This window comes from Schistosoma mansoni, chromosome 6 (genome assembly GCF_000237925.1).
Source record: "Schistosoma mansoni strain Puerto Rico chromosome 6, complete genome".
In the NCBI taxonomy this organism is placed as follows: Eukaryota; Metazoa; Platyhelminthes; class Trematoda; order Strigeidida; family Schistosomatidae; genus Schistosoma; species Schistosoma mansoni.
Genome location: NC_031500.1, coordinates 6,220,074 through 6,247,713, shown reverse-complemented (window position 1 = coordinate 6,247,713; position 27,640 = coordinate 6,220,074). Strand labels below are relative to the sequence as shown.

The 27,640-nt window shown below is 33.5% G+C and overlaps 2 protein-coding genes and 1 non-coding gene across 3 annotated transcripts in view; 1 reads left to right on the top strand and 2 right to left on the bottom strand.

Annotated features, from left to right (window-relative positions):
- Window positions 1-20,621, bottom strand: part of Smp_147140 (putative transient receptor potential cation channel) — a 116,440-nt gene extending 95,819 nt beyond the window's left edge. The window contains exons 1-4 of the mRNA XM_018798088.1: window positions 20,193-20,621; window positions 15,831-15,904; window positions 6,816-7,047; window positions 3,613-3,826 (exon numbers count right to left, since the gene is read on the bottom strand). Coding sequence (XP_018653064.1) covers window positions 3,613-3,826; window positions 6,816-7,047; window positions 15,831-15,904; window positions 20,193-20,312 — 640 coding nt within the window. The 5' untranslated portion in view covers window positions 20,313-20,621. The remainder of the gene's footprint in view (window positions 1-3,612; window positions 3,827-6,815; window positions 7,048-15,830; window positions 15,905-20,192) is intronic.
- Smp_tRNA_01832_Pseudo_TTA.1.1 lies at window positions 12,446-12,517 on the bottom strand. The gene has a single exon. It is a non-coding gene (tRNA).
- Window positions 20,622-25,441: 4,820 nt separating the features above from the next.
- Window positions 25,442-26,287, top strand: Smp_147130 (hypothetical protein; the record flags this gene model as incomplete). Its single annotated transcript, XM_018798086.1, has 1 exon — window positions 25,442-26,287. The coding sequence occupies one exon, from the start codon at window positions 25,442-25,444 to the stop codon at window positions 26,285-26,287; it is 846 nt and encodes a 281-aa protein (XP_018653063.1).
- Window positions 26,288-27,640: the final 1,353 nt, after the last annotated feature.

Genomic DNA, 27,640 nt, shown 5'->3' with positions numbered 1-27,640 from the left:
AACTCAAATCAATAAGTCCTAACTTACAGATATAAGTGTTATTTAAAGACTACAATATATAGCCAAATAGAGACTTATTTATCGACATAAGTATTCTGAAGACCTTAATTCATCTTCTGACAGCATAGAATAATGACAGTTTCCGGTTTGGAATCTTCAACATTCAGTCAAATCAATCAATAAAAGGTTGAAATTTCATGGGATTGAAAAATTTGAAAAATTTTATTTTATTCAACTTTAGCAATGAAAACTTATGTCTTTTTAAAAACACAAAAAGTATTACTGTAACCAGTTGTAAGGAACTATTTTAAGCTTTTTCATTTCTTGTTAAATCGTTGAAAACTGGATTCTCGTACTTGTAGAATCAATCAACATTGAACTGTTTTATAGCACACGTGTAGTTAAGAACATAAGAAACTATTTCTCACACAACGATAAGTATTTTAGGTGGACTTATGTTAACTGAGTTGAATGGTTTGATTGAAAAGCTTTTAGCATTATGATGTTGGGTGAATGAAGGTAGTCAGAAGGAAACGCTGAACATAGGTTTCAGTCAAGTCGCCTCTGGTCAATAAGGTGTATCTGCAGCAATAAGGGAAATGGTGCTTCCTGATTGGTTTAGATAGAGCTCATTCAGTTTCAGATGTTACTTATAAGTGATATGGGCCTTGACTAATCTCCTGTGGTCCCAAACAAACGTAATCATTTCCTACTTTGAATAAAAGTGAACCTTTTAATCTTGTTCCACGTATGTAAAATCAGTACATTTTGATGAACTTATTTGTGACTGATTGTATTCCCTAGCCTTGTTATCTCCATGTTTTTGAATCATCGCTGGAAGCTTTTCTTTGATAACCTATGGCTATGCGATTGATTGCACTTTTTCACGATAAATGATAGAATGAATCTGTTTCGAATTGTCTAATGATTACAGATAATCTAAATACCAGGGTTCTGGGAATTCTATAGCATTAATAGAGTTTCGTCTAACCAGAATTCTGCCGTTTTACCAGTTAAATTGGTATTATTATTTGTCTTCACGCACTGAAAACATTTCATGTCGTTCTACTGTTAGTTTGTGTGTCAATAGGCATAGATCTGATTTTTTTAGTTGTTAACGATCCCTAGCATTAAGATTGATAATTTTCGCTACTCAACGGATCACACTATGAATTATATCAGAAGATAATATTTATATCTGTTCAACTCCTTGAAAAATGAAAACTGTATAAAATATCATTCATGACAGTTATCAATATTTTTCATAAAATCTATAGGCTGTTTATGAAATCAATTGTATTCTGTTGATATGGTACAATTAAAATGAAAAAATTAGCTGTGCTCCTTACTAAACTAATTAAACGGTACTGAAGAACTGACAATGATTTATTTTTTATGAACTGACATCGTCTGGAGGACGATTGAAAAACAAAGAAGAATGTATAGATGTTTCGTCTTGGTTTATTGATTTGTCAGGAATATATAACTCATAATTTCACATATGATTACACTCAAAACTTTTATAGTAAGCATAAAACCTTCAGAACATTACTAATGAATCAGTATTAGAAATTATTCTATTAATCGTGGCAACTACAATATTCGTTAAATAAATTAAACAGAAAAACATCACGAAAGTCAAGATGTGAGATAACATAGTGAGAGATAGATAGATAGATAGTGAGTTTATTAACTCTTGGAAAGTGTGATGTTATACAACTTTTTGACCACTATTATTATTATTATGTCATGAATGTTTGTCTTATATATGTGTATTTGAAGTAATTAAGATTTACTCATGATAATTTCGGTACATATTTGTCATTAAAATGATTGATAGAATAGTCTTCATTTTTACTGACAGTATTGAAATAGACGTAGGTAATTATTCAATTATGAAATAGATATCAAGTATATATTCTGTAGTCTGAAACAGCATACGTGATAATCTTTAATTTAATTTAGTTATAACTTAGGTGACTAAATAATTTCAGACATATGAGTCAAACTATTATTTCTATTATGTAATTAGATATATAAGCGATAAGAGTATTAGTTGTAAGATGTACTACTTTCTACGGCCGTTCAGTGCTTCCAGGTTTTCCATGGTGGTCTAGCTTCAATTGGCTCATGATTTCAACTATATAAAAAAATATGAGTTTTAATTTTCAAATATACAAGATTTCAACTCAAAGAGTTATCAGAGAAACGGAATGTGATCTATTAATAAAAACAAAAAAATATATAAGACTTATTTTACTGAAGCATTTTGATAAAAGATTTAGAAAGACACAAAAGGAATAAACTATTCTAAACTTAACTGATTATTATAAGCAAAGATGGATAGTGGAATTCAGGACACACGTTTCGTCCTATTTAGGACTCGTCGGCTGGATGTACCTGCATCTCAGAGTTGATGTTCACTCTGGGACTCGAACCCAGTAGCTTTCGCATCAAACGTCATCGTGTTATCCACTCAGCTACTGAGTCCTGATAGCCACTTGTTATGTGTATACTAAAAATAATTTTGGAGGTATATTTGGTATAAAACTGTCAACCGCCATAAAACATAGATGAAAGCTTTTAACCAAATGGTTTTCAATCACTTAGTTCACTTCGATGTTGAGTAGATTAGAGTAGCGTCAAAATTACAACTTGATCTGAACAATTCAGTAGTGAAACGGATAATTGTTTCTGATAAGTGATTAATTATTGCAGTTAAGCAGCAGAATAGTTTACAAACATGTGAATAGACCAAGAACAGAAAGACGATAACTAAGATTCCTACATCTTCAGCATATGTGAACTCCACCGGTCACAGCTTTTAAGCAACCGGTTAGAGATAGCCATTAATAAACATAGGATGATTATTAACATAAGACGTTTATGAAGGTTGTTCACTACGTATCAACATTCACTATTTTAAAAGCTATTCAGTGATCCCTGGTTTTCAATTAATATCTAGCTAAATTTAGTCCATAATATGAATTCTCATAAATGTCAGCAATTTCCACCAACAGTCCATTATGTACTCACAAGTAAATTACTTTGAAAGGAATCCTAGTGATATTGTGGTCAGTGGTGTTCACTTATGTATATTGTCTTGGATAATATTTCATAATATTAATAAGTCAGTGGTTTACTACTTTTGCGATAGTACGTGCGTATTTTAGAAATATAAAAACAGTACTAGTTGGTTAATGATACAAAGTAAACAATATGGATATAAGTAATAACATGATCAACTATCTGTTTACTTCTAATTATAATTTACTGTCCGAAACATACTGACTTTCTCGGGGAGAATTTTAATTGTTAATTAGAGGTGAGGTGAAAAAAAGCAACTCCTTGGAGTGTTAAAGGTTCAATTCTCTTACATTTCATTTTACTATATACATGATTTATGCAATAGAGTGTATTATTTAATGCAATTTAAAAACATTGAGGAAGCTGTTTTGTGAATTTCACCATTCAACCAAATAATTAATGAGTTCTGGGTTTACAGCATAAGCTAATTAGTTTTACGGAATCAAAATAGTCTTCAAACTCATACAATAACAATAACTTGAGAAGATACAAACATGAAACAAGTGACTAAAAAAATTCACTTACCAATATCTAATCCATTTGTAACAATCCAAGCACCAGTTGTTTTAGCTGCTCTCAGTATACCATGCTGTACAACTTGTTGTAATTTTGCTTGTAATGGAGCATTGGCTAATCCACCGACAATTGAAATGACTAAATTTGGCACACGTATTTTCCATTCATGAAGTAATAAATGCAGTACTACCTCAGGACAAGTTTCACAATGCAATCTCACATACTGCATACACACATGTATGTAACCATTTATATGAAGGATACAAAATAGAAAAAAGGAATTTGTGGGAATCATATGTAGTTTGCTCAACCATATATATACTCAAAATTAATTAATATTACAATTGTCATATTCATATAGTCTTTAGTTATGTTTGAATCCGATCAAGCATGTTGCAGTGTGATCGCCCAGTCTAGGTAACTGAACATTGCGATGTACTTTTGTTCCATAATAGATGCTTGAAGGTGATCGACAAGTAACCATAACATTCAATACCAATAATAGTAAATGCAACTTACAAACAGTAGATAAATTTGTAAAATGTTGCAGTAAAATGCAAATCGATATATAGGAAAAATGTAAATCTCCCTGGTAATATTGAAGAAGTCGATTTAATAAGGCATGGTTTCATACTGGAATATATTTTAATTTAGAATAACTTACTAACAGGATAGGGCTAGATGTTTGCAAAGTTTTAATGTTAATATATTTATTGAGAATTTGGAATTCTAAAACAATAGCAGGCACGAAATCTTTATCTTTTTGGAAGTGATCTGAAACACGGTCATCACAAGAAAACATCAAATAATCCAAAGATAACTGGTTACCAAAAGCCTTCTATCTGTGATGTAACATTTTATAAGACAATTTGTTAAACATGTACATATTTTTGGATTAAACTGTGAGCTTTAACTAGAACTCAGAATATTATACTCCGAATTCGGACAAGTACACATCGAAGAATAGGAATCAATTACTTACGAAAATTAGCAACTGAGACCTTGGAAATGTGTGACAGTCAACTTAAAGCGTATTCAATAGTCTTAAAAGATACAGATGCTCTATCGTTCTGGAAAGAAATCAACGTAACTGTTTGCTACTGCCTGACAATCATGATTAAGGATTTTGTTTGAGATAAATTTGTAATACACAATCGGGACACTTTTATATGACACTAACATTTAGTCTCATGATGACACACATTTTAAGATGTATAGCAGGTAATAAAATTAAGATTCATTTTCTCTATTTGTTTGACACATAAACATAGAAGCAAACAAAACGGAAGTTGTATCTAACAATATAAGTGTTACATATTACGCGGTTCGACTGTGGAGATAAATAACTGAACAACCAACAACAGGATTTTTGACTTCAATCTCATTAAAATCTGAGAATATAAATAATTACTAATGAAATAAACCTACTTGTCAAGCAATGATCGCACAGTATGATATATTTAAAGGACTATCAGGTAAGTGTGGTTAGTGAGACTGTGGTGTTTTGGGAAACGCAATTCGAGTTTATAGATATCAATACCGAGGTTGGACTTGATAGTTTCAAATAAATTGAGCATAGGATAGCGAGATAATAATAAATATATTTTTGTTATGTCTCAATGAGTGGAAAAATCGTATTTCTGACGTTTCGTGACTTAATATAGGCAACTGCTTCATAGTAAATAAATAACTGAAATTAAATTAACACAAGTTTGAATAGTACAAACGTGGGTTAATTTAATTACTCTGAGGAAGTGGCTTATATTAAGCCACGAAACATCAGAAATACTGGTTTTCCACTCATTGCGATATGATAAAAATATATTTATTAGCAATTCCATTTGTTGCATGTTGTTTAAAATGTAAAAATCTTCCCTTTTTAGTTAGTTATTAGAGATTACCGCATCTTCCAATGGTGAAAATTTATGTGATCACTAACATAGTAATTTCTAATTTAAGATATTATTATCTTAAAATGTCATTTTCTGAGGAATGAAACTCAAATGGTGAGTTACTATTAAATAGCATAGTTAATAGCAAAAATAATTATTGCCGATATCATGTAGTGTATGCTTCTAGAAGGCAAGCGTATGACCATTAATTATTTTCATGATAATATAAACAAACCCTGTTTATTAATCTCAATGTACATTTCAAAGCGCAGCTTTATCGAATTATTTCACAGTTTACAAATGTGATTTATTAAATCCTAGTGATACCAACAATCAACATACTTTCATAAACATACAACAGATCTTTTTATAATGAAATACTATGAATCTTATTCTTAGTTTGGTATTAAAAAGCATACTTATTTGTCTAATACACGAATAACTTAAAGTTGAAAATCGAAAAGTTTTTCTAATGTCTCTACAACTTCCCACAAACAATTCAACTACTATACAACAAAAGCTTACCTTAAAGTCTTTCTAGTGTGACTTCTGGTCCCAAACCCAGGTAAAAAGCGTTGAGCACTAGAAATAGCAACTCCACTACAATAAAAAAATCTCACTAGAAAGACACTAACCCAAAAAATCATTCAAACTACTTAAACTCTTCCCTGTAAGACGAAGGGTCTCCATATAAAAGAGTTATGACGTCTTATGAGGAAAGCTGAGATTGTTCAGCAGTCATGAGGCTTGTTGCCTTTTCTACAACCACGGTAGCAGTATATATAGGTTCATAGGGTGTTCGAATAATTTAGGAGATCGGGAGGTTCATTTGAGTGTATATAGTTATGACTTGAAGATAAGACATAAAAATGGGAGAAAATAAATCTTAGAATAGAGAGTAATGAAAAATACAGAAAAAAATACATAAAATACTAAGGTCATAGCAAAGAAAGTGACTTTATCAACTGTTTTGTACACATCGATTTAACTTTAATGTGTTGTTCGAAGCCGGGTTCACTGAATACAATATAGTATTAATCTGTGGTGTTAGCTTTGATTGAGTCTGTTACATAATCAGAATAGGAAACTTTTAGTCTTACTAGAGATGTATAGTCTGTAAATGGTGAAAATCAATGATCTATACGCTTTGCAAAGAAATAATCACTCACTCAGAAATTGAAAAAACGGATTACAAGCTCGATATATTAAAGTCAGCTGATTAACATCATTAAGTATATATGACATTGAAAGCAATTAAAGACTCAGCAACAAAAATCTGTTTTTTAGTAAAAAACAAGATGGTTATACATATAAACTAACCCGAGCTTTCGTTGGATGTGGACCGCCTTGAAATTCCACCGTACCATAAGCATTTGTTGGTATTTCTTGAGTATGTGTTTTAACATGCCAGTGTTCATTATTAGTTGGTTTTAAATGATAATCACCAGTGTTAGAAATATCAGGTTGTAAATTTAAATTTTGTTGTGTTAAAGCCTCTATTTGTACATTGGATGGATGTTCACTGAATGTAAGACCGCAACTACAACATGGACTGAATAAACAAAAATGTAGAAATATTATTATACTGCATGGTTAAACGGTTTCTGTGTTCGGTAGCTTCAGATATCGTAATAAAAGATATAGTTTGAATTGGTCTGTTATGATTTGTTATGGAAAAACATAAGGGGTTTGTCAAATTAACAGATGAAATGCGCCGACCGATTGGCAGTATGTAATGATACAATATGTTTGAGTTATGGTTGCTCACGTGACTGAATAATTGATATACACCCCCAAATGATTTGAGATAGAAGATGAGACTATCGGCTAGAAAAATAGACTGTTTGTCTGATAAAATAACATGCTTATATACAAAACGCTAGGAATTAAGGTAACATATTTAGATGTTATAGATGGTTAATTTTATTGTTTGCTCTTTTTCCAGTGTATAAAAGGTCGTTAGGCTTCGCCGTCACACCAGATATGTCTTTAGATAATACGTAAAACGTTAATTATTCATTTTGGTTCATCTATGATTCTGGTTTGGAGTCTCTATGATGGGATAGGTTAAGTGAGACGATACCAGTTAAGGATTATAGAATAATTATTCATCAAGTCAATTGATATACGGAATAAACTAATCGTTATTGTTTAGAATAATGGCTGATAGGTTTAGCGTCTCAATTTTCAACGACTAGGTCTAATGTTAGAATTGAGTTTCATATGCTTTGTTTTGGGTAACTGAGTTCTATTCTTAGGACTCATACAAGTTTAAAGTGTAACTGAAGACTAAGAGGACGAAACTGCACCTGATTACAGTATTGGACTACAATTCAGTTAGGACAGCTCGATAAGTAAGTACTAGTCATTGTACTCAGTTTTAAACCATACGTTTTGAATGAGTACTGGAAATACTACATAGTTGCCCAAACCAGAGAAGAAATTGTGGTTAAGTAGTTAAAAGTTAAGTATTGAAACTGATAACTACTGACCCACATCCCTCAAGTTATTGTGACTAAATATGTATTTATATGATATGTGAGATTAGAAACAGAGATGCATCAGAAAATAGACGGTATTCCTAAATATTTCGACCGACATCACAAATCATGAGTTGTACATATTAGATTATTTGATTTAGATTATCTATTGATTGATTACACTTATTCTAATTAAGGTTTATAATGTATTCAGTATGACTCTTAATAACTATTGAAAGCTAGAGAGGATTGAATAACAGTCTCGTCTTAATACGAAATTCTTCGACAGTGAGCACCTATGACCCCGATTGAACTCATATATGAAGGTAAAAATGGATGCAGTCTAATGAGGGAGATAGAACTGAATACACTAACTAGATTCAAATAGAAAAATATCTACAAGTGTTATATTTTTGCTACTGGATAAATTTTTGAAAGGTGTAAAGAATGAATGGTATTCTGAGGTACTATTAAGACAATAACAACAACAACTAAAAATTTATGAATGCTTTCAAACAGTTCTATGCCTGTAAATTATGGTCTTTTCAAAAATATTATCATATATAACTATGTACTTTTTGGAGATACAAGTAAATTATATACAAAACTCCCAGCTTCTGATAATAAAATAGTTTATAGTTGACGAATAGTATCATGTTGAAAAATTTGTACATGTATGTTCTGGTTTACGATTGTCATTCAATAAGTGAGTCATTCTGCATACTATTGATGCATATTAAAGGATACCATTTCACAGGAATTAATGTTTGGCTGGTAAGAACTGAAAGGAAATATCATGTTAATGCATTCAACTACTGAATAAAGTGTTAATCTGGTATTTATTGATGGATTAAGTTGATGGTACAGAAAGAGGTCATGAAAATCAATGAATCAAAGTGTCTGGAACATAAAGAGTGTGATTATGCCAGGTTTGATTTTTTATAAAATTATTGCATGTAGTGAAATCAATAAATATGTCCTTTACCTTATCTTCTACTTTTATAATGGCATCTTAAAGCTAACTATTTCATTTAGAAGCGATTAGTTCCTTTGTTCTACTGAGCTTATTTCTTGACAGATAGAATAAAGTGGAACGTTGGAAAGATTAAATCTGTCCAGATTACTACACCGTTTAACACAAATGAGAATAAGGCATCAGAATAGAGCGTTAGATGGGTTATGCATTTCGATTAATAACGTCAGTCAGTCAGTTATAAAAAACGTAGAACTTGGGACATACTTGTATCCATTTAGGCTATTAAACCATATTAGGATAGAGAGATGAAAATATTGAAACAAATGTCATAGTATTAAAAGTATTACTAATAGAAACGATCAAGGATAGATAATATGTTTAGAGAAGGAATGAATTCTCGGCACTAAAGGTTTAGAAAAATTTTCAAACTCATAATCTAATGGAAAAAATAATGAATGTGACTGCGCTAATGCTAAAAGTTCTAAGATATGTCACCCAGCATCTACAACAATTGGTTATATAATCGTCTTGTCTCTAACCAGGTACTGTGAACCTATCAACATGGATCAGTCTAGTAGTCAATGACCCCATGAACTGATGCTATGATTAAAAACAACAGGTAAATTTATTATTATTATTACCATAATTAGGTTACTAAAACACAATTCAACATGATCGTTGAGTCACGGGCTCAAACTCCATTGTATCTAAATAGGTTTGAACCCCTAGATAATATCACTAATTTTAACGAATTCGTGGATTGGTTGAAGTTAGCCATTAACACCGGTGGATGCCGGCTCAGTGGTATATCTGTCAAGTGCTCTGGCGCGAGACTGGTAGGTCCTGGGTTCGAATCTCGCGAGTCAGGATCGTGGATGCGCACTACTAAAAAGTTCCATAATAGGACGAAACGGCCGTTCAGTGCTTACAGGTTTTCTATAGTGGTCTAGCTTCAATCGACTCATGATTTCAACTATACATAAAAATTAATAAGACTTAAAACCGTCTATATAAATGCGTACTTGTTGAATGAATTTTACAGAAATGAAATTCACAGAAAACTGAAAATTATTTTGAGAAAAAAACTGCAAATAAAAAAGAGAAAACAATCATGTGATAAGGATGTTTTTCTCTATTACAAAAATCATCAGGTGATGTCAGATGAATTTTAAAAATAAAATGATACGAAATAGAACAGGATTTTTATGTTTGATTAAATGAATAATTTGTAAGTAGTAAATTAAATAGTATTACTATTTAAACTGTATAACCATTCACTTCTCATTAACATGAATGATAGATGATAATGATTCAATTTTATGAATTGAAAGTAGGTGAATGAAACTATCCTTTTTAGATTATAGATAATATAAAATCTTACTTTATGGGTGTCATGTAATTGTAATTAAAGCTAATTTAGAATCGAGAATATTGTGAAATGATTCAATAAATGATATGTAACCATTAATGAATATTGTTATGAAGGTTATTTCCTATGAAAGTTAAGGGCTTTGGAGAGTCAAGAGAAGAATAAGAAAGAGATATATACGATATTTATTACTTTAATTTCAACCCTAAAGCACTAACTATGGGTCCTATCCTACTAGTTTTGGTTTCAATAGTCTGGTAGTACTACTAGCCTCTGTATAGAAGCCAGATAGCATGAACACATAAAATTGTCCTTTGTATGTGATATACTGTTATAATTTGAGATACTTTGAATCATCTGCCTACAGACCCTCGTTCGGCAGTTTAATCAAGGACATGTTATCAATAAGCAAAAGTACATAACATGTACATGGAGTGGTGGGAACTCATTTACGACATAAAATTTAACGAAAAAAACTACTTAACATTTTCCAACAAAGTTATTCAATTTTTTATTTAACAGTCATGTACAATGGACCAATTCAATTTTTCTTGGTTGACGGGGTTCTTTGTGTTGTCAGCTGACTATCACACTATTGACCTTGAACAAACTATCTTATGGACATAATAGTAAAGTGTATTAAAATATGACTAACCGTGTGATTCTTACAGTTTTCTATCTCATTCTGTGACAGCTTTGACTACTTGGTCAGAAAAGTGTGAATTACGCTCATGTGAGTAACTCTAGTTATTACAAGGAGGTCACTTACACATTTGATTTATGGTTGTTTTATGAAGATGTCACAATGAGAAGCACATTATTTTCCACTTGCTTTTACTTCAGAAATCAATTTAAGCGCTCGATGGCATTTACATTGTTTTTACTGTAAGTTCAGAAGTTTCCTACGTTCTAAATTTCTTCTCGTGGAAATACCTTGACTATCCTCATTTTAGTAGTGGACATTCGCATGTCATATTAAACTTACATAATTTGAGAATATAAAATCATCTGAAAAAAACAGTATAAAAGGTTAAGGTAATCCGCAACATTCTCAGTGTTACGTGGGGTGTATCCAGCACTTATTGGTCAATTTCCAGATCATTTGCTGGATGAGTGTTGTACATCGGAGTATAATTTTTACTAAAGATTTTGTTTTAAGTGATTGGAATTATCCTCAACTATCTGCTAAGAACAAGTCTGTGTAGAGCACATCTCAACGTGCTGGATGAAAAACATAGCTCACATTAGGACTTAAAATAAAACCTCTCATGAAAATTGCACTTTAACAAGCAGCGTTCACACGCTAGATGAATGGAAAAGCGGACGAAATGGATCGATAAAGCGCAAATATGTCGGGGATGATAGTCGTATAAAAAATCAATGAGGTTTAACCAAGGATACACTCAATTTAATTACCAATGACTAGGCATTGTCAGCTAACTGAAATCAAGGATAACCGGTATTACATTAAAGTTGGGTACATCATTTACGAGATAGTACGGTTAATTATCTAATTTCCACAATAATACAGTTGAAGTTGAGAATTTCGATAACTAAACAAATATTCAAACTTTCCACTACATTTTCATGGGTTCTCAGTTGACACTTGACTAGGCGACTTCAAAAATTGTGACATCGGGTAAAACCGTTTTCATGAACGATTAATGTGGTTGGTTTGTGTCGGTACATATTTTTTATATTTGAATACAGCCCAATATTCCTGATTTCATCGATGTAAATTAACAGTGAATATTATTGTGATGATGAAACAATTGACTCGAAATTACTGACGTAGTCAACTGATCATTTGCTTATAGAAATTAGCTCTAACATTCTAAATGAGTAAATTTTAAAAAGCAGAATCACCTGCTAACTGATTACATAATTGAAGTTGTTATTTGTCTGTAAAATATTTAATTAATAAGTGAAACAATCAAGTATAAAAAAGAATAATTAAGGTACTATTCTTGCACATCATCTCGATTCATGTTCAATGGTCATTTTAAAGAACATATTACTATATTGTAAGCAAAGATGGATAGTGGCTAGCAGTGGAATTCAGGACGCGCGTCACTTCGTCCTATTTAGGACTCGTCAGCTGGATGTACCTGCATCTCAGAGTTGATATTCCCTCTGGGACTTGAACCCAGTACCTTTCACTTTAAACGTCATCGCGTTATCCGCTCAGCTACTGAGTCCTGATAGCCACTTGCTTTTGCAATGAGGTGAAGCTTAAATTCACTTATAATGCTTGTGACTTAAAGCTATATCGAGGCAATACGCACAGTATGCACATATGGCCAATAAGAGACTGACCAGTTGCAGTATTAAACATCAATGGGAAGATTCAAACAAACAATACTAAGTGAATTTATATTACTATTTTATTTATTGAATGTAATGTTTTCTAATGTGTGATTCACTTGGAAATACTAAATAAATGTAATGCATTCAAATAAATTAAATAACTGAATACATTAGTTTTTTTAAACATAAGTTGTTTCGATAAAGAAAACGTATATCTATGTTGTGGTTGGATCAGATTGCCCGGTGAAACGTTGGATTTACTTCAAATTTGTTCGCTGAGATTTTACAAATATATTATTCCTATTTGATGTCTTACATCAACTTGGCGCCCAAATACTGTGAAACTATTCGCTCTAATTTAGACGAAGGTTTTTATATATTTATGTTGTGGTTGTTAATTTGTAAAACATTTGTTGAGAAAATTATGAGCAGTAATTATTGAGTAGCTCCGCCTGTAGCTCTTCTAGAGTTACTGCCGGTCCCAAGCCCGGGTAAAGGAGGAGGGTCGGGCATGGGGTTAGCGACCCCATCCCGTAGAAAAGCTAACTCGCTAAAAAAAACGCTAACCAGAAAAAAATTATTGAGTGTTTTTTTAAATAATGGAAATCATACTGTCAAGTTACTCCATTAGTTTCTCATCACAGTGCTTTTTTAATATGATGTTTAGTGTAGGAGAAAATAAATGTTACATTTTTTTATTCAACAATGAATCAAATGTTTTACTGATCTCTAAGTAACTGTAAAGACATGTTCTAAGCTGCTGACATAAGATCAATTATATGTGAAGATTTTTAGATAGTGAAACAAATCTAACGTGTTTCATAGGCTAAACAAAAAAGGCTTTCTTTATCAACGTTGATTATTGAAAATACTCAGTAGGTTTGTCAGTTATGAGCAAGGTAGAATCTAGTGCACGGTTAATGTTTAAACAAGACTGTCACTCATCTCAGAACATCAGGAAAACATTCATAAGAGGAAAACCTACAGTCAGAATTGTATTAATAGTAGAGTAAAACCATACATAGGAAATATAGTTCAGAAGGAACAAATGACATCCATAAAATGGAGAGTTTGAAGTAGCAACTAAAATTAAAATTTACAAGAGGATGAAAAATAAAGATTGTAGACTCCTTAGTCATAAATCTTATCAATATTAATCGAACTCATCACTTAAATATTGCCCTAATCTTGCTGATTTCATCTTCGAAATTTGTACTATAAGCACAGCTCGAACCAGCAACTTATGAAATCATGGACTGGATTCATGCCATTGTTTCGCCGGCTCTTGCTTGTTTTTAGTTTACTATATGCAAATAATATAAGTCATTATATAGAATGACTAGACACTTCCCAAACATTAAAATGGGATCCTAAAAAATAGTGATCGTAAATTAATGAAGTAACTATCTCGTAAAAGATGTTTTATACATCAGGCTGTTGAAAACAATTTTTATATTTATGATGTTTACAAAATAAATGGGCCAGAAAATAGGTAAACAGATGTTTTGGTGTGCTGTTAAGGAAATGTCAAACTAGTATGGAGGAAGTTAAAATGTATCTGTATTGATTATAGCAGTACGATTACCAATACACAACCAAGATTATACACAGCACCTTACTCAAGCACTTTAGGTTTTGTTGATATCACAATTACTTTAGATAACTGAGCTGGATCAGTTGGATCTTGAGTGGATAGTGAATAAAATTTTTAGAACCTGGAACGAAACAACCATACATAGCTCCTTAATTTTGACTGACTTTCTGGATGACGTTGATTTCCGATAAAAATCATTTACATTATAAAAAGAACCTTATACAACAAAAAATAGGGCGAAATTCTTTCGAGTTATTATGATAGTTTAATAGGACGTACTGTGATTCTTATTTTCTAATCGATAAAAATATTTACGTCATTTATCTTAAAAAATTTATGAACAATAAAAATTGCGCTTAATATACATTGCCTTAGTAATATGAAAATTTCAAAGACTATTTGTTATACTCTCTCATCACAGCAACGATATAGACCTATTTTAAAAATGTTACGTCCCCGTGAATTAGATGATGTAATCGTAAAGTTTTGTATATCATTTTGGAGCCTACTTTGTATGCTTGGAATACAATGCAACACCAAAACAAGTATTTGTATGAACTATGAGTTTCTTTATCAGCATTTCACATTTATTCACTTTGTTTAATTCCGGGTATATAAAGCAAGTCAGTATTTAGTTTCGACATATGAGTTCCATTTAACCACATTTTCTTCAGAGTAGACTTCATAGTCATTTATTTCCAAGGCTTCTTAAAGGGCCACAAAACAGACTGAGTTTGAAATTAGCTGGTTAGAAGTAACCAACAGAGACCATAAGTAGCTGATAAGAAGTGTTTCTGATGGTGATTTTGGGTAATGAAGTTTTGAAAAATATAAGAACCATTAATTTCCGTAAAAATGAGTTTCGAATAACACAAAACTTAGGTTCAAGGGTTAATTTTTCGATTAACTGCTAATACTTAACAGCGAGGACAGTGTACTTGGTTGAAAAAATTTTACCGTTGTTAAAGATTGAACAAAATGACATTGGTCACTATTCATCAACTGTTTAAAGTTGACTGACTAATCATGACTAGACAATAGGATCCTTCAAAGAATCAAAATAAAGTAGTTATAAATACGAATGTCGTCCCAGAGAATTCCACGTTGTGCATTATTTGCCGACTCCGGGACTGGTTGTAAAAAGCGGAGAGGAGGTCAGTGTATGACATGGTGTCGTGGCATGAAAGAAAGCTGCAAAGGGCCAGCTTCTGTTGGTCCTTCACGACTCCCCGACTGGGATCCGAGAGATGGTGCAACACAGTGGTTAGAGACGTTATCAGATATGGCTCAGAATAGAACCCAGTGGCGTGCCTGCTGTAACCTTCTTTTACTTTCTTCATAAAGAGTGGTTATAACTTTCTTAACTGAGAGAGCTCTTCTGGTTGTACATTTCAGTTCCCCCCATCATTACTCTTCTCTTTTTTTCCTTCTTTTATACATACACATCTTCTTCCTTCTCCTCCCATTCTCACTATTTTGTGTGGTGCTTATGTATCCGGTGCCCTTTGTACCAATATATATGTGATTAAATAAATAAATAAGTTATAAATCCCAAACAGTTATTGAAGTGAAATCACTTAGTGAAAAATTTAATTTATTAATTACTCACTTGGATTTGGAATGACGAGCAAATACAAATTTAGCACATTCCAAGCATACAATATTTTGTTCAATCCATGGTATCTAATTCAACAAAAATAAAAACCAGTAGGATTTATATTTTATTAAAAGTGAAGTTAAATGAATTAAAAGTTTAACAATGAATATTTATTTTGCAATTTACAACAAAATATGCCGGCTCAGCCGTCTAGAGGTTAAGCGTTCGTCCACGAGACCGATAGGTTCTGGGTTAGAATCTCGCGAGCGGGATTGTGGATGAGCACCGCTGAGGAGTGACATACTAGGACGAACGGTCGTCTAGTGATTCCAGGTTTTCCATGGTGGTCTAGCATTAATTGACTCATGAATTCAACCATGAAGTGACTAAAAGCTTCACAAGACCCCCTTCTGAAAAAATATCAAGTTATAATTAATTAAATCAACTTTAATAATTAACAATGAAGAGTATTGAAAATGAAGAAGTTACAATTTAGAAATTATTTAACATAATAATGTTAAACAATTATTGAAAATATATAAACGAAGATAAACATATCATCATTAAATCGAGATTCAAGCTTTTCTAGATTATGAAAAGTGTTTATTTCCTATTGTTTGATGTTTTGTATAATTTATAACTTACCAAGGAGATGAATTGTTTATCTCATTATCTTCTTCTAGATTTTATCTTCATGTATTCCACTATGCATACTCTATTGCTTTTTCTTTACAAACGATATTCTTAATGTTTAGTCTTTCCTACGATCATTGCTATGATATGATTTAGACACGTTTATTAGTAACTTCGTTAATTTCACCTTTTCGTTCTAATATGATACAACAACGTTTGCTGAAGTACATTTATGCTAAACTCTGCAGTGATTATGGATAATTGATAGATGGTAAGTGGGAGTCTGTTTATTTTTTTATTGCTTTACGATCATTTCCATAACCTACTAATTCAAAATTAAAATGTTATTTAGTATAAAGGTATTTTGAAATAAAGCTAGGTATAACCATACTGCGATATTTCTCCAATCCATGAAATTATTTACTGCTGATATAAGCCATATTCAGGGGTCCAAGCTTCATAGTTGAGGTCCACCACATAATTATAATTTATGTTTGGAGAAAGTCAGTGACATGTTTCAAAGTTATTGACTGATGAAGATCTATTAACCTTTTATCTTCTTTTAAATCTTAAACTTGGATATTATTTCATGCTTTTTGTAACTCTTCAAATTTATTCATTTTGAACGATATTTCCAGAGCACAGTTTTCCATTACTAGATATATTATTCCAGCTTCTATACCTTTCATTTCTTTTATTTCTTATCATTGTACTAAAATGAAATATGACTAATTTTCTCAGTATGCAATTGTGCTTGATACTTTGTCATTTATCACCGACTGACTGACTGACTTTATTTGAATAGAAATTAACTCTAAAAAATGCTTTGATCATAAAATTGGCATAATAAGAATAGTAAAGTAAATTTAATGAATAACATAATCAACAGTCAAAAAAATCCGCTATATTGATCTTTTGACTTCATTAATTTAGAATAGATGTTCTTAGTCTATCGCCTTTATATATGTATATATATACAAAACGAAAATACTTTTGGAAAAAGTAATGAATGTTTAAAGTAGAAAATATTTATGTTGCATATGATGTAGACTGATCAATTGTAAGTTGCAGCATTTTTAGATAAGATAAACGGAGTTTGTTTTACGGTAAGTTGGATGATGTATGATAACTTTTATGTACCATCAGTATTATATCATTCATTGTAGTAATAATAATAATAATACCTATCTAAGTCACATAACAAATAAGATATATTTGTTGTAAAAATGAAGGTTAGCTAAATTACTCTACTATTTTTTTTCAAATGTTAGCCAAAAGTTCAAAAGTTATGTGTCTATGTATGTAAGTATATGGATTTTATCATAATAGTTTATATTTTGTATGATTTTCGTGTAAAAAGCTAAGCGAAAACCTTTGGCTTGAAAATCGAAGTACAGAAATATGAATTCATTTTAGAATTGATCACCAAATGTATGATCAAGGTGATCAAGGTCAGTTTGTGACAAAAATTAATTAAGAAACTCTCCGCGAGTCACTTAACATGCCACCAATATAGTCTAATAAATCATCATTAATTGTTTCCTAGTCACTATATGATTTGCTAATATTTGAAGAAAAATATGGATAAAATGCATGAAATTGAGCTTTATAGTCGGATTAGAATGATTGATTCAGGTTTTCAACTTAATACGTCCAGACTTATGCAACGCATACAGTCCAAATATAAGCTATTTTCTTAATGTGTACTCAGGTAATTGGTAAACCTGATCAACATATTGTGTTACGACTTGTTGATGTGTATATGTGGAAATCATGAAGCAGATTCATGGCACAAAATCTCAGATTACAATCATACTGATTTGTATATGTGATTGAGTTAACACCACTAAAGCACTCCATAATGATGTTCATAATAATTATTAGATCTGAAGAAAATACCTGCATAGAAGATGAATTCGAGCAAAAATTATTCCTCTAGTATGGTGCTAATCAGATGTTAGACAACACTTTATCACCTTATACTTTATATGCCCGATAATATATTTGCATAAACAGTGAATAAAGCGTAAAAAGTTACATTCGTCTTGTACCAAATCGTACGAATACTATTACAATATCAGCTAAATTTATTGTTCATCAATAATGGAGTGGATGAGCACGAACTTGATTTGAAAACCTAAATTTGCTGAAGCTTAGTTCAAATTGATGCCATATAAGTTACTGAGTATAGTCATTACTGCTTACTACAACTAATGTAGACTGTTTGACTACTAAAACCTTACCAGCACTTCACAGACAGCTATATGAATATTAATACCATCTAAAAGAGATTTTCCTCTTGAATTGATGTTAACTGAGGTCAGTTCGTGATGAAAGCTATCTTTGCAGTATTGACTTTATTTATTTGATTTCAACACATGAAATTAAATAAGTGGCAAACATGTAGGCAGTAATCGACAAAAATAATAACAATTGTAAAAGAAGAACCGGACTAGATTTTTTCCGTGTGGCTTTACTCTTATGTTTACAGTTTCAAACAGAGTTTTTTGCGCCGCACTTCTCGTCCTACAACAGCAACATAGTTGTCCAGCTTTACAACATAGACTACCGCCAGGTGAGTCCTTCAACAATTTGGTTGGTCACTTTGTGATTGCATTTCTGTTGGTTTTTACCAGTAGAATCATAATTAAGTTAAACCACAGGACTGATATATTACAAAGGTTTTTATAATTTGACTTTTATGCATTGAATTCAGGATAATAGAAACAACTATCATATTGCAATGAAATAGTACTTTGGCTATGTGTTACATAAACAGAGTTGATGCTAGTGATGATGAAACGCTGAATCCAGATGCCAGTGTTGACTATCATAATACAAGGCAATGCAATAGTAATTTGTGTTGTATTTTCGAGGTTTGACTGGAAGGAAGCCTAGTCACTTCACCACTTATCTGTATACCACAAAGTGATAAGATATAGGTTGGCAGTATAAAAATGTAAATTGCAACCCAGAAACATGTAAATATCCAGATATATCTTGCACCATTTAAACCAATATTTTATTATCAGAATAGGGATTTGAGGGGAATGTAGTATTTTCACAGTTGAATTCATGAGTCGATTTCAGCAAGACCACAACTGAAAACTTGGAAGTAGTGGACAGCTGTTCCGTCCTAGTATGTGACTCCTCAGCAGTGCGCATCCACAACTCCTCACGTGGAACTCGAACCAAGAACCTGAGGTCTCACGCGTGAACCCCTAACTTCTAGACCACTGAGCTCGCATCCAACGATGTTATTGTCCAATCACAATCGATCCATTGTCTGAGGTAGATAACTGTCTGACATCCCCACACACAGTTGTATCCATTAGTGACTAAATTCAAGATGAAACTCCTGGAGTTATAGTGAATATCCGTGACCAGTGAAGTCCAATCTGTGTGTGAGGGTGTCAGATAGTTATCTACCTCAGACAACGGACGAAGGATTGCTCGAGATTATGGATCGATTGTGATTGGACAATGACATCGTTGGATGCACGCTCAGTGGTCTAGAGGTTAAGGGTTTACGCGTGAGACTTCAGGTTCTTGGTTCGAGTTCCACGTGAGGAGTTGTGGATGCGCACTGCTGAGGAGTCACATACTAGGACGGAACAGCTGTCCACTACTTCCAAGTTCTCAGTTGTGGTTTAGCTGAAATAGACTAGTGAAATCAGCTGTGAAAATATTTTATTTACAAAAAATCTGGAAGAAAAATATGGTAGATTAAACACAACTCACGGGCTTTATACTAGATTTGGATGAAGAGGAAGAAGAGGAAGAAGAAGTGCCTGAGGATCGAGACGACTTATCTGACCTATTTCGGAACACGCTGCCAACAGTATGCCTCTTTCGGCCCATAGTTATTTGGTGCGTTGAATCATATACTCCCAAAAGCTTTATGCGGTGGATATATGGTAATAACCTTATAATCACAACCGCCTAAGAACAATTTAATCAATTATTCTAGCGTTTATCCAGAGGGTGAAAAATACCTCTGGTCCACTTCAGGACTATTGCCAACAGGAATCCGACGTATACAGACCAAGATATGGGCGTTAGAAAAAGTAAGATATCCCATCTAACGTGAATAGTTGTACTACGAGTTGTATTTGAGATAAGTCTTGTCCTGTAGATCACAAACTGTTTTCTCGGAGAAACAGCTGTGTCCTGCAGTGAAAGTTAAAACCAATAGAGTAAATACCCACAGGATACACCGAAATAAAATGTTAAATAAAACAAAGCGCTGACTGGAATTGCATTTCGACTAACCTAAAGTCGGAAATTGTAGACACTAGATATTACTAGCACTTGAACAATCAACCAAACTAAGTGTACAAAAGAAACCCATTTTATTATACTCTGCAGTGTTCTCCACTTAATCTCCCAGCAATCAAACTAAGAAGCCTCTATTTTTAAAGGTATATCAATTTTCAAATTTAATAAACCGGGATCGAACAGCTGATATTTTTAATACGTTTAGTTCACAACATAGAGCAGCATATTCTAGGTGGTTCTGTAAATTACCTTTGTTATAAAGTTGCTGGCTGACCTGTAGTTCTTGTAGCTTATCATAAGAATCTAGAGTTGTTTTCTCAATAATTATATCTAGTAAACACAGAGAATCCAAGGAAGATACATTTTCACGTTTAGAACGAAAGATGTTTGTGACTTATTCGGATGGCATTTTTGTGTCATAAATACAGGATCAACCCTTTTACATGATTGAAATCAAGCCAATTTTTTAAAACATGTAAGGACTGATATTTCCTCAAAATATTGCTCCGGTTAATAGTGTTTCTTTGCGAAACCATTTGCATAACAAAACGGTCTGATGTAATTATATAAACCCATGAACGATATATATGGTTGAAAATCAATGATTCGATAGGGAAAAGGTTTTCTTTCCCGAGTGATAGTGATGATCATAGTGATCATGTAACGGAGACTGACTAACGCAACTTTGTGTAAATTACGATTTGTTTTTAGTTAGCATCACTTTTCGATACATTCATTCAAAGCGCGTTATAGGGGTTTTTCGCTACTACGAGGGCTTCAACTTAAGTAAACTGCACTGAAATCAACCACCGACCCCTCAGATACGCATAAGGTACTGGCAGTGCTTAAATATACGAAAAACGCATCCAGTTTACTTAATAATGAAAGTCCTTTCACTTTTTCTATTCTAGGCAGTATTATGACAACAAAAGCATCTTTTGATGTGAAATCGGACATTGAGTAAGCTTATCTACGCTAACAAGATCGTCATTTTTCAGGGAACAAAGTAAGTGTTCATTAGTCAAAAACCAGGCCAAATCACAGAGTTGTTTTATGCGAGGCATCGAATCTTGAAACTGACAAATGAACCGACTTTGAAGTTATCGACTAGCTCATAAGAAGATGCTGTGAGAGTATGATGCTAACAGAAAATTCGAATGAGTTTCTGGCGCTTAATTAATAACCTGAAAAACAAGTCTGGATCAGTGATATATCTTTAGTATACTGTCCGTCAGACTCTTGGAATGAAAGATTCGTTTCGAGCCAGTTCAATCTATTTTTTAAAATGAAAATTATTTAAAGACTGTTACCGGCAAAATAATTATTCCATATGAACGTTGTTCTACAAGTCATGTTAGAAAATGATAGACACGAAGTATGGAATAAGTCACATTAAATTCAGATCATAATTGAAATAAAAAAGGCGGACATTAAGCATATATTTTATGGGAGGAACATGCTTAATAAAACATGTAAGCGTTTGAAATTCCAATGAGTCAAAGATTTTGTAAAGAATTTAACTAGATACCTAATAACCGAAATTCCAAGTGAATAAATGAAATACTTTAGACCATTCGGTTTAAAAATGAGGATAATGAAGCAAGGAAACAGGTTTATTGGAATAAAGTCTTACGACCAACAAGTTCCTGACGGCGCGGCAGATGTTAATTAATTTGAAGTTGCTGCAAGGTGAGTATGCACTCACCGACATGTTAAAACATAAAACAATACTTCTGCCAAGTTGACAAGTCAGTAGACGATTCATTATTAGTCATAACCTTAAGATGCCATGTGTTTCTAAACTCTATTTGATATTAATTTAGGTAGCTCAGAAATTTGTTGTTTTGCGTTAAGTACATAAGAATTTTCGTTCGGAAACCCCTTTTAAAGTAAGTATCATCGTTCTGTCGCTCTTACGGTTCAACTGAAGGAGAACAGCTTTAAAATTAGAGTGAATATTTTGTACATAAACAGTTGATAGAGCTTTCTACTGTGTAGTTCTGTATGGTCAGGATCGATTTTAAGTCTACCACATAGTTTGCTTTTTTTATTATTTGTGTCGATACTGCAATAACACTGGTTTTTAGCCACACGATTCCAAAAATCGAACATAAGATAACTGAGATTTGGATTAACTACTGAACATTTCTAAAAGGTCGATAACGCTTAATCGAGACGGCATGGCTAGGTTATGAATGTATAGGCTCTCTTTACACCTTTTTAACCCATTATTATCGCAGAAACTCATGTTTTGTCTCACGATAGAGCGATTAGTTATAGATAATGATGTGACTCTGACGTATGATCTGGGAGACTAGGGAGTGAGATCTTGGCAAGTAATAGGGAGAGTTTAATGTTTTCTTGGCATACACAAGTGAAATAATACTGACAAAGAATTAAATCCCAAGTATTCATAGCTGTTCCTGCCAATACCAGTCTGAAGCAGTTTGTACTAATTCGTGATTGAGTCTTACTGCCATGCTAACTCTCATAAGCAATATTTTCTTTAAAAACCAGTCATTGTAAGTTCACATATCCTTTGAAAGATGGTCTAATAATGCTTTCCTTAACACCATATGATGCTGTTTTGGTAATAACTCCCCCTGAATCTGCAATATTTGATATTCCCCTCTTAACCACCCATGGTTTATACAATGGTGTAAGAAGTTTACTATCAACGATCTCTGTGCCTGGGTGGCTTGTATTCGACAATATTTTAGGTATGACGTCTAGTAGGTGTACGATGTTACCACTTTAGAGAATCAGGATACTTGTGGATGCTACCTTAAATGCTTCTGCAATGAATTTCCTTCGAGTTTTATCGTTAAGCAGTCTCAAAATTGCCCTTGTCTGGTGAACACGAATTCACGACTGCGCAACTGTCAACAGGGATACTATATGTATGGAGACTTTGAATTAATCTACTCCTTCACATTGGCTTGTTTGATAAGTTATGTGCTTTTCTTCTCATGTCAATTGTCAAAGCAATGAATATATCCTTATCCTGGTGGTCGAAGTTTGAAAACATTTGGTAGGCACAAATCAGACAATAGTACAGAACCGGCAAACGTAATATTGTAAATAATTGCAGATTGAGTATTTGTGGTAGACATTTTGTTTATCAACATAGTAATCGGATATTGAGTACGATCAATTTGTTTACTTAATTAGATGTATTATTTTTATAGGGAAATTTGTGATCTAATGAAATAGGTGACGTGGCTTTTCAAGTAAATGTTTCACAAGAAAACTTAATATTCAGAAGATCATCTGTAAATGACCATTGTAGAAAACCAGACAATCACATGGTGAAAGTTTACAGAATTTGTCTGAACTCGCTAAGCTATAGTGGAATGAATTGTGTACATCAAGAGTTACTGGTATTATTCGTATCAATCAGTGGAGTATTTTCAAGAAGTTATGAGTTTAGTAAAACTACTAACACATTTGTAGACGAATCCGACAGTAGTGAAACCGTGGTTACTTGGAAGTCAAAAAAACTAGACACAAGCTCAGCGCTATCGTTAGTAGAAATAACGGATTACTGAATATATCAGATAAACAGGTATTTATAAAATGTGGCCAGACAACGTTTCATGAGGTCATTCCATTCGATCAACTCAAAAAGAACATTGTTTGGAGAATTCCACCCATAGAACACCTATGCGCTTTTTAGTAGTAGATGCAGTATTGACTGGACAGAGAACAAACTGACTCATCCTATACATATATAAATTTTCCATTACCTACTGCACGTATTTAACATTTTTACTCTCATATACTCTAAGTTCTTTGACGTACTAAAGTACTCTGATTAGCAGCAAAATTCTTACTCTAGACTGTTAATTCAGATCATTTTAGAACGAAATTACTTATGCTCACATGTTTAGGAACATTGATCAACCATATGATAACTAAGACGTATAGTTCTTCATACTCATTAGTGTAAATGATCATGTAATGCGAATACAGAATAATAATATTTAGGTTGCTGAACTTTGTTCTTGAACCTAGGATTGTCATTGGTTATCACTATTCACTTGAAATTTGTCGTAGTATTACGAACTCTGGTTGGATGAACTGTGTTGGTAAAACTAAGATGTTCCACAACAGATATTAATCGCATGACATGATTCACCCAATTCACATGATTTCGTAAAAGCATTGAGTGAAACTTGACATTTTGGCAAGTGAATAAAACACGGTATGATGGCCAAACAGTTCGAGTTTCATACCAAATGAACGTGTAACAGCTCAGGTTGGTTGGTTAAGAGTTGACCCCAAACAACCAGGCATATGCTAAAACAGTATTGTTCAAGTATTCATTCACTTCCTTACCTTTTGTAAGCGTTATATTCCCTACTATCTTATATGGAATGTTGAGAGCCTTTGTTTGTCTGAACAGATAATCCCACGCTCCACTGTGACTGCGCGAAGATCGAAATAAAGACCTATTCACTACTTCTCTGGTTTCTTCTATCAATAGCACGAGGGTTACCTATAGGCACGAAAGTGGTGAGCCCTTTTTGAACGCAATTTAACCTCATTTCTGTTATTAATCTTTTTTTTTTTTACTTAATCGTAAAAGTAGACCGGATTATCCGTAAACTAAGTTGATTATATAACTAGTTTATTCCGTATTATCTTAAGTTATTCGTGTTATAGTAACCATTTTTCGTGCTAACTTTATTGCTATATTTGTCACATACCTCATGTCAGACTCAATAGAAACCCATAATCTGGAGGATTTGTCACCAGTGGTGATAGACACTGTTATAACTACGAAATCCCTACTTCCAGAATTTGATCGTAGTGATCCTGAGTTGTGGTTTGCTCAACTAGAGCATTATTTCACAAGACACAATATCAAATCTGAAGGGATTCGCTATAGAGACTTGTGTTCTATCCTTCCTCCTTCAGTTGCCAAAGAAGTCCGTGACTTGATTTTAGATCCACCATCACCACAACCATACACCATCTTAAGACGAGAGATAATAAACCGTTTATCATTATCAGATAGTCAAAGAATCCAAAGACTTTTTCAAGGTGAAACACTAGGTGATCGGTCGCCGTCACAGTTTTTGCGTCACCTCCAAGTGTTAATGGGTGATAACACGGTGGGTGAAGCAGTCCTAAAACAAGGATGGATACAAGCTCTCCCATGCTACGTCCAACACTGTTTGGATGCACAAGATCCTGAAACCTCATTATCTCATTTAGCGCGTATAGCCGATAGAATAATGGAGAGAGGTCCTCCAACTGGACCAGGCACAATAAATCACACACAAAAAGTAGAATCAGCAAAAGACCCCGTCATAGAAGGACTCATTGCGAGTGTTAAGAGTCTCACTGAGGCTGTCACCAGAATGCAAATGGGTCATAGAAACAGGAGCAGGTCACCACAACGACCACTATCCAAGTCACAAAACAGGTCACAAATGTCCAGACAACCTGGGCAGTTTTGTTGGTACCACTGGAAGTTTGGTGTCAACTCAACCAAGTGCATGCAACCATGCGCCTGGCCTAAGCATAATTCTAAGACAGCGGGAAACGAGTAACCCCTCCCCAGGTCGCGACGACTGAGGAGGGGCGCCAAAACAGTCGCTTGTTTTATGTTAGAGACAGAAACTCTGGCTTGAATTTCTTGGTGGATACTGGCGCTGCTCTTAGCATCATCCCTCAAAATAAAACTGAGATTAGTCGAGAAACATCATCAATTACACTTCAAGCTGCAAATAAAACTAAAATTGCGACATTTGGGCAGAAAAACTTAACCCTAGATTTGGGGTTCAGGAGGCAATTCCCTTGGGTTTTCACGGTAGCCGACTTAGATCTGGCAATACTGGGGATGGACTTTCTAGAGAGATACGAATTTCTAGTCGACACCAAGAGACGGCGATTAACACTAAAAGAAACTTCGTATTACACAAAAGGCAAAGAAAGTCACATCAGCTCTCTTAACTTGATTCAAACTCCTCCAGTAACAACAGCGAAATTCCAAGATATACTCGCGGAATTTCCAAACTTAACTAAACCAAACCCACAGCCTTCTAAAGACAAACTAAAAGTAAGTCACACTATCAAAACCGAAGGTGCACCGGTTTTTGCAAAACCCAGGAGACTAGCACCAGATAAGCTCAAAATCGCTAGGGCCGAGTTTGATTATATGCTACAACTGGGTATTATCCGTCCCTCTGATAGTCAATGGGCATCCCCTTTGCATATGGTCCCAAAGAAAAATGAAGGTGACTGGCGACCGTGCGGGGATTACAGAGCCCTCAACCGTCAAACCGTACCAGATAGGTACCCAATACCGCATATCCAAGATTTCACAAACGGTTTACAGGGTATGAACATATTCACTAAAATTGACTTAGTCAGGGCATATCACAATATCCCAGTGGCGGATGAAGATATCCCCAAGACAGCTATTACAACACCCTTTGGCTTATTCGAGTTTATACGCATGCCATTCGGCCTGAGAAATGCGGCACAGACATTTCAAAGATTCATAGACAATCTACTTCGAGATATGCCATTTGCGCAGGGGTATATAGACGACTTGTTAATTGCCAGCCCCGATTTGCAATCACACGAACAGCATGTAAAAACAGTGTTAAAAAGACTGGATGAACATGGAATAAACATACATCAAAGTAAGTGTGTTTTCGGTGTTCAAACTTTAGAATTTCTCGGTCACACAATAAGCCCAGAAGGGATTAAACCGATCAAAAAAGAAGTAGACACCATTAAACAATATCCCATACCTAGTTCTCTAACACAACTGAGAAGTTTTCTAGGTCTAATTAACTTTTATCGCAGATTCATACCTGGTTGTGCACAATTAATGCAACCTTTGACAGATTCACTAAAAGGAAAACCAAAAGAATTCAAACTGTCTTCTGACGCTG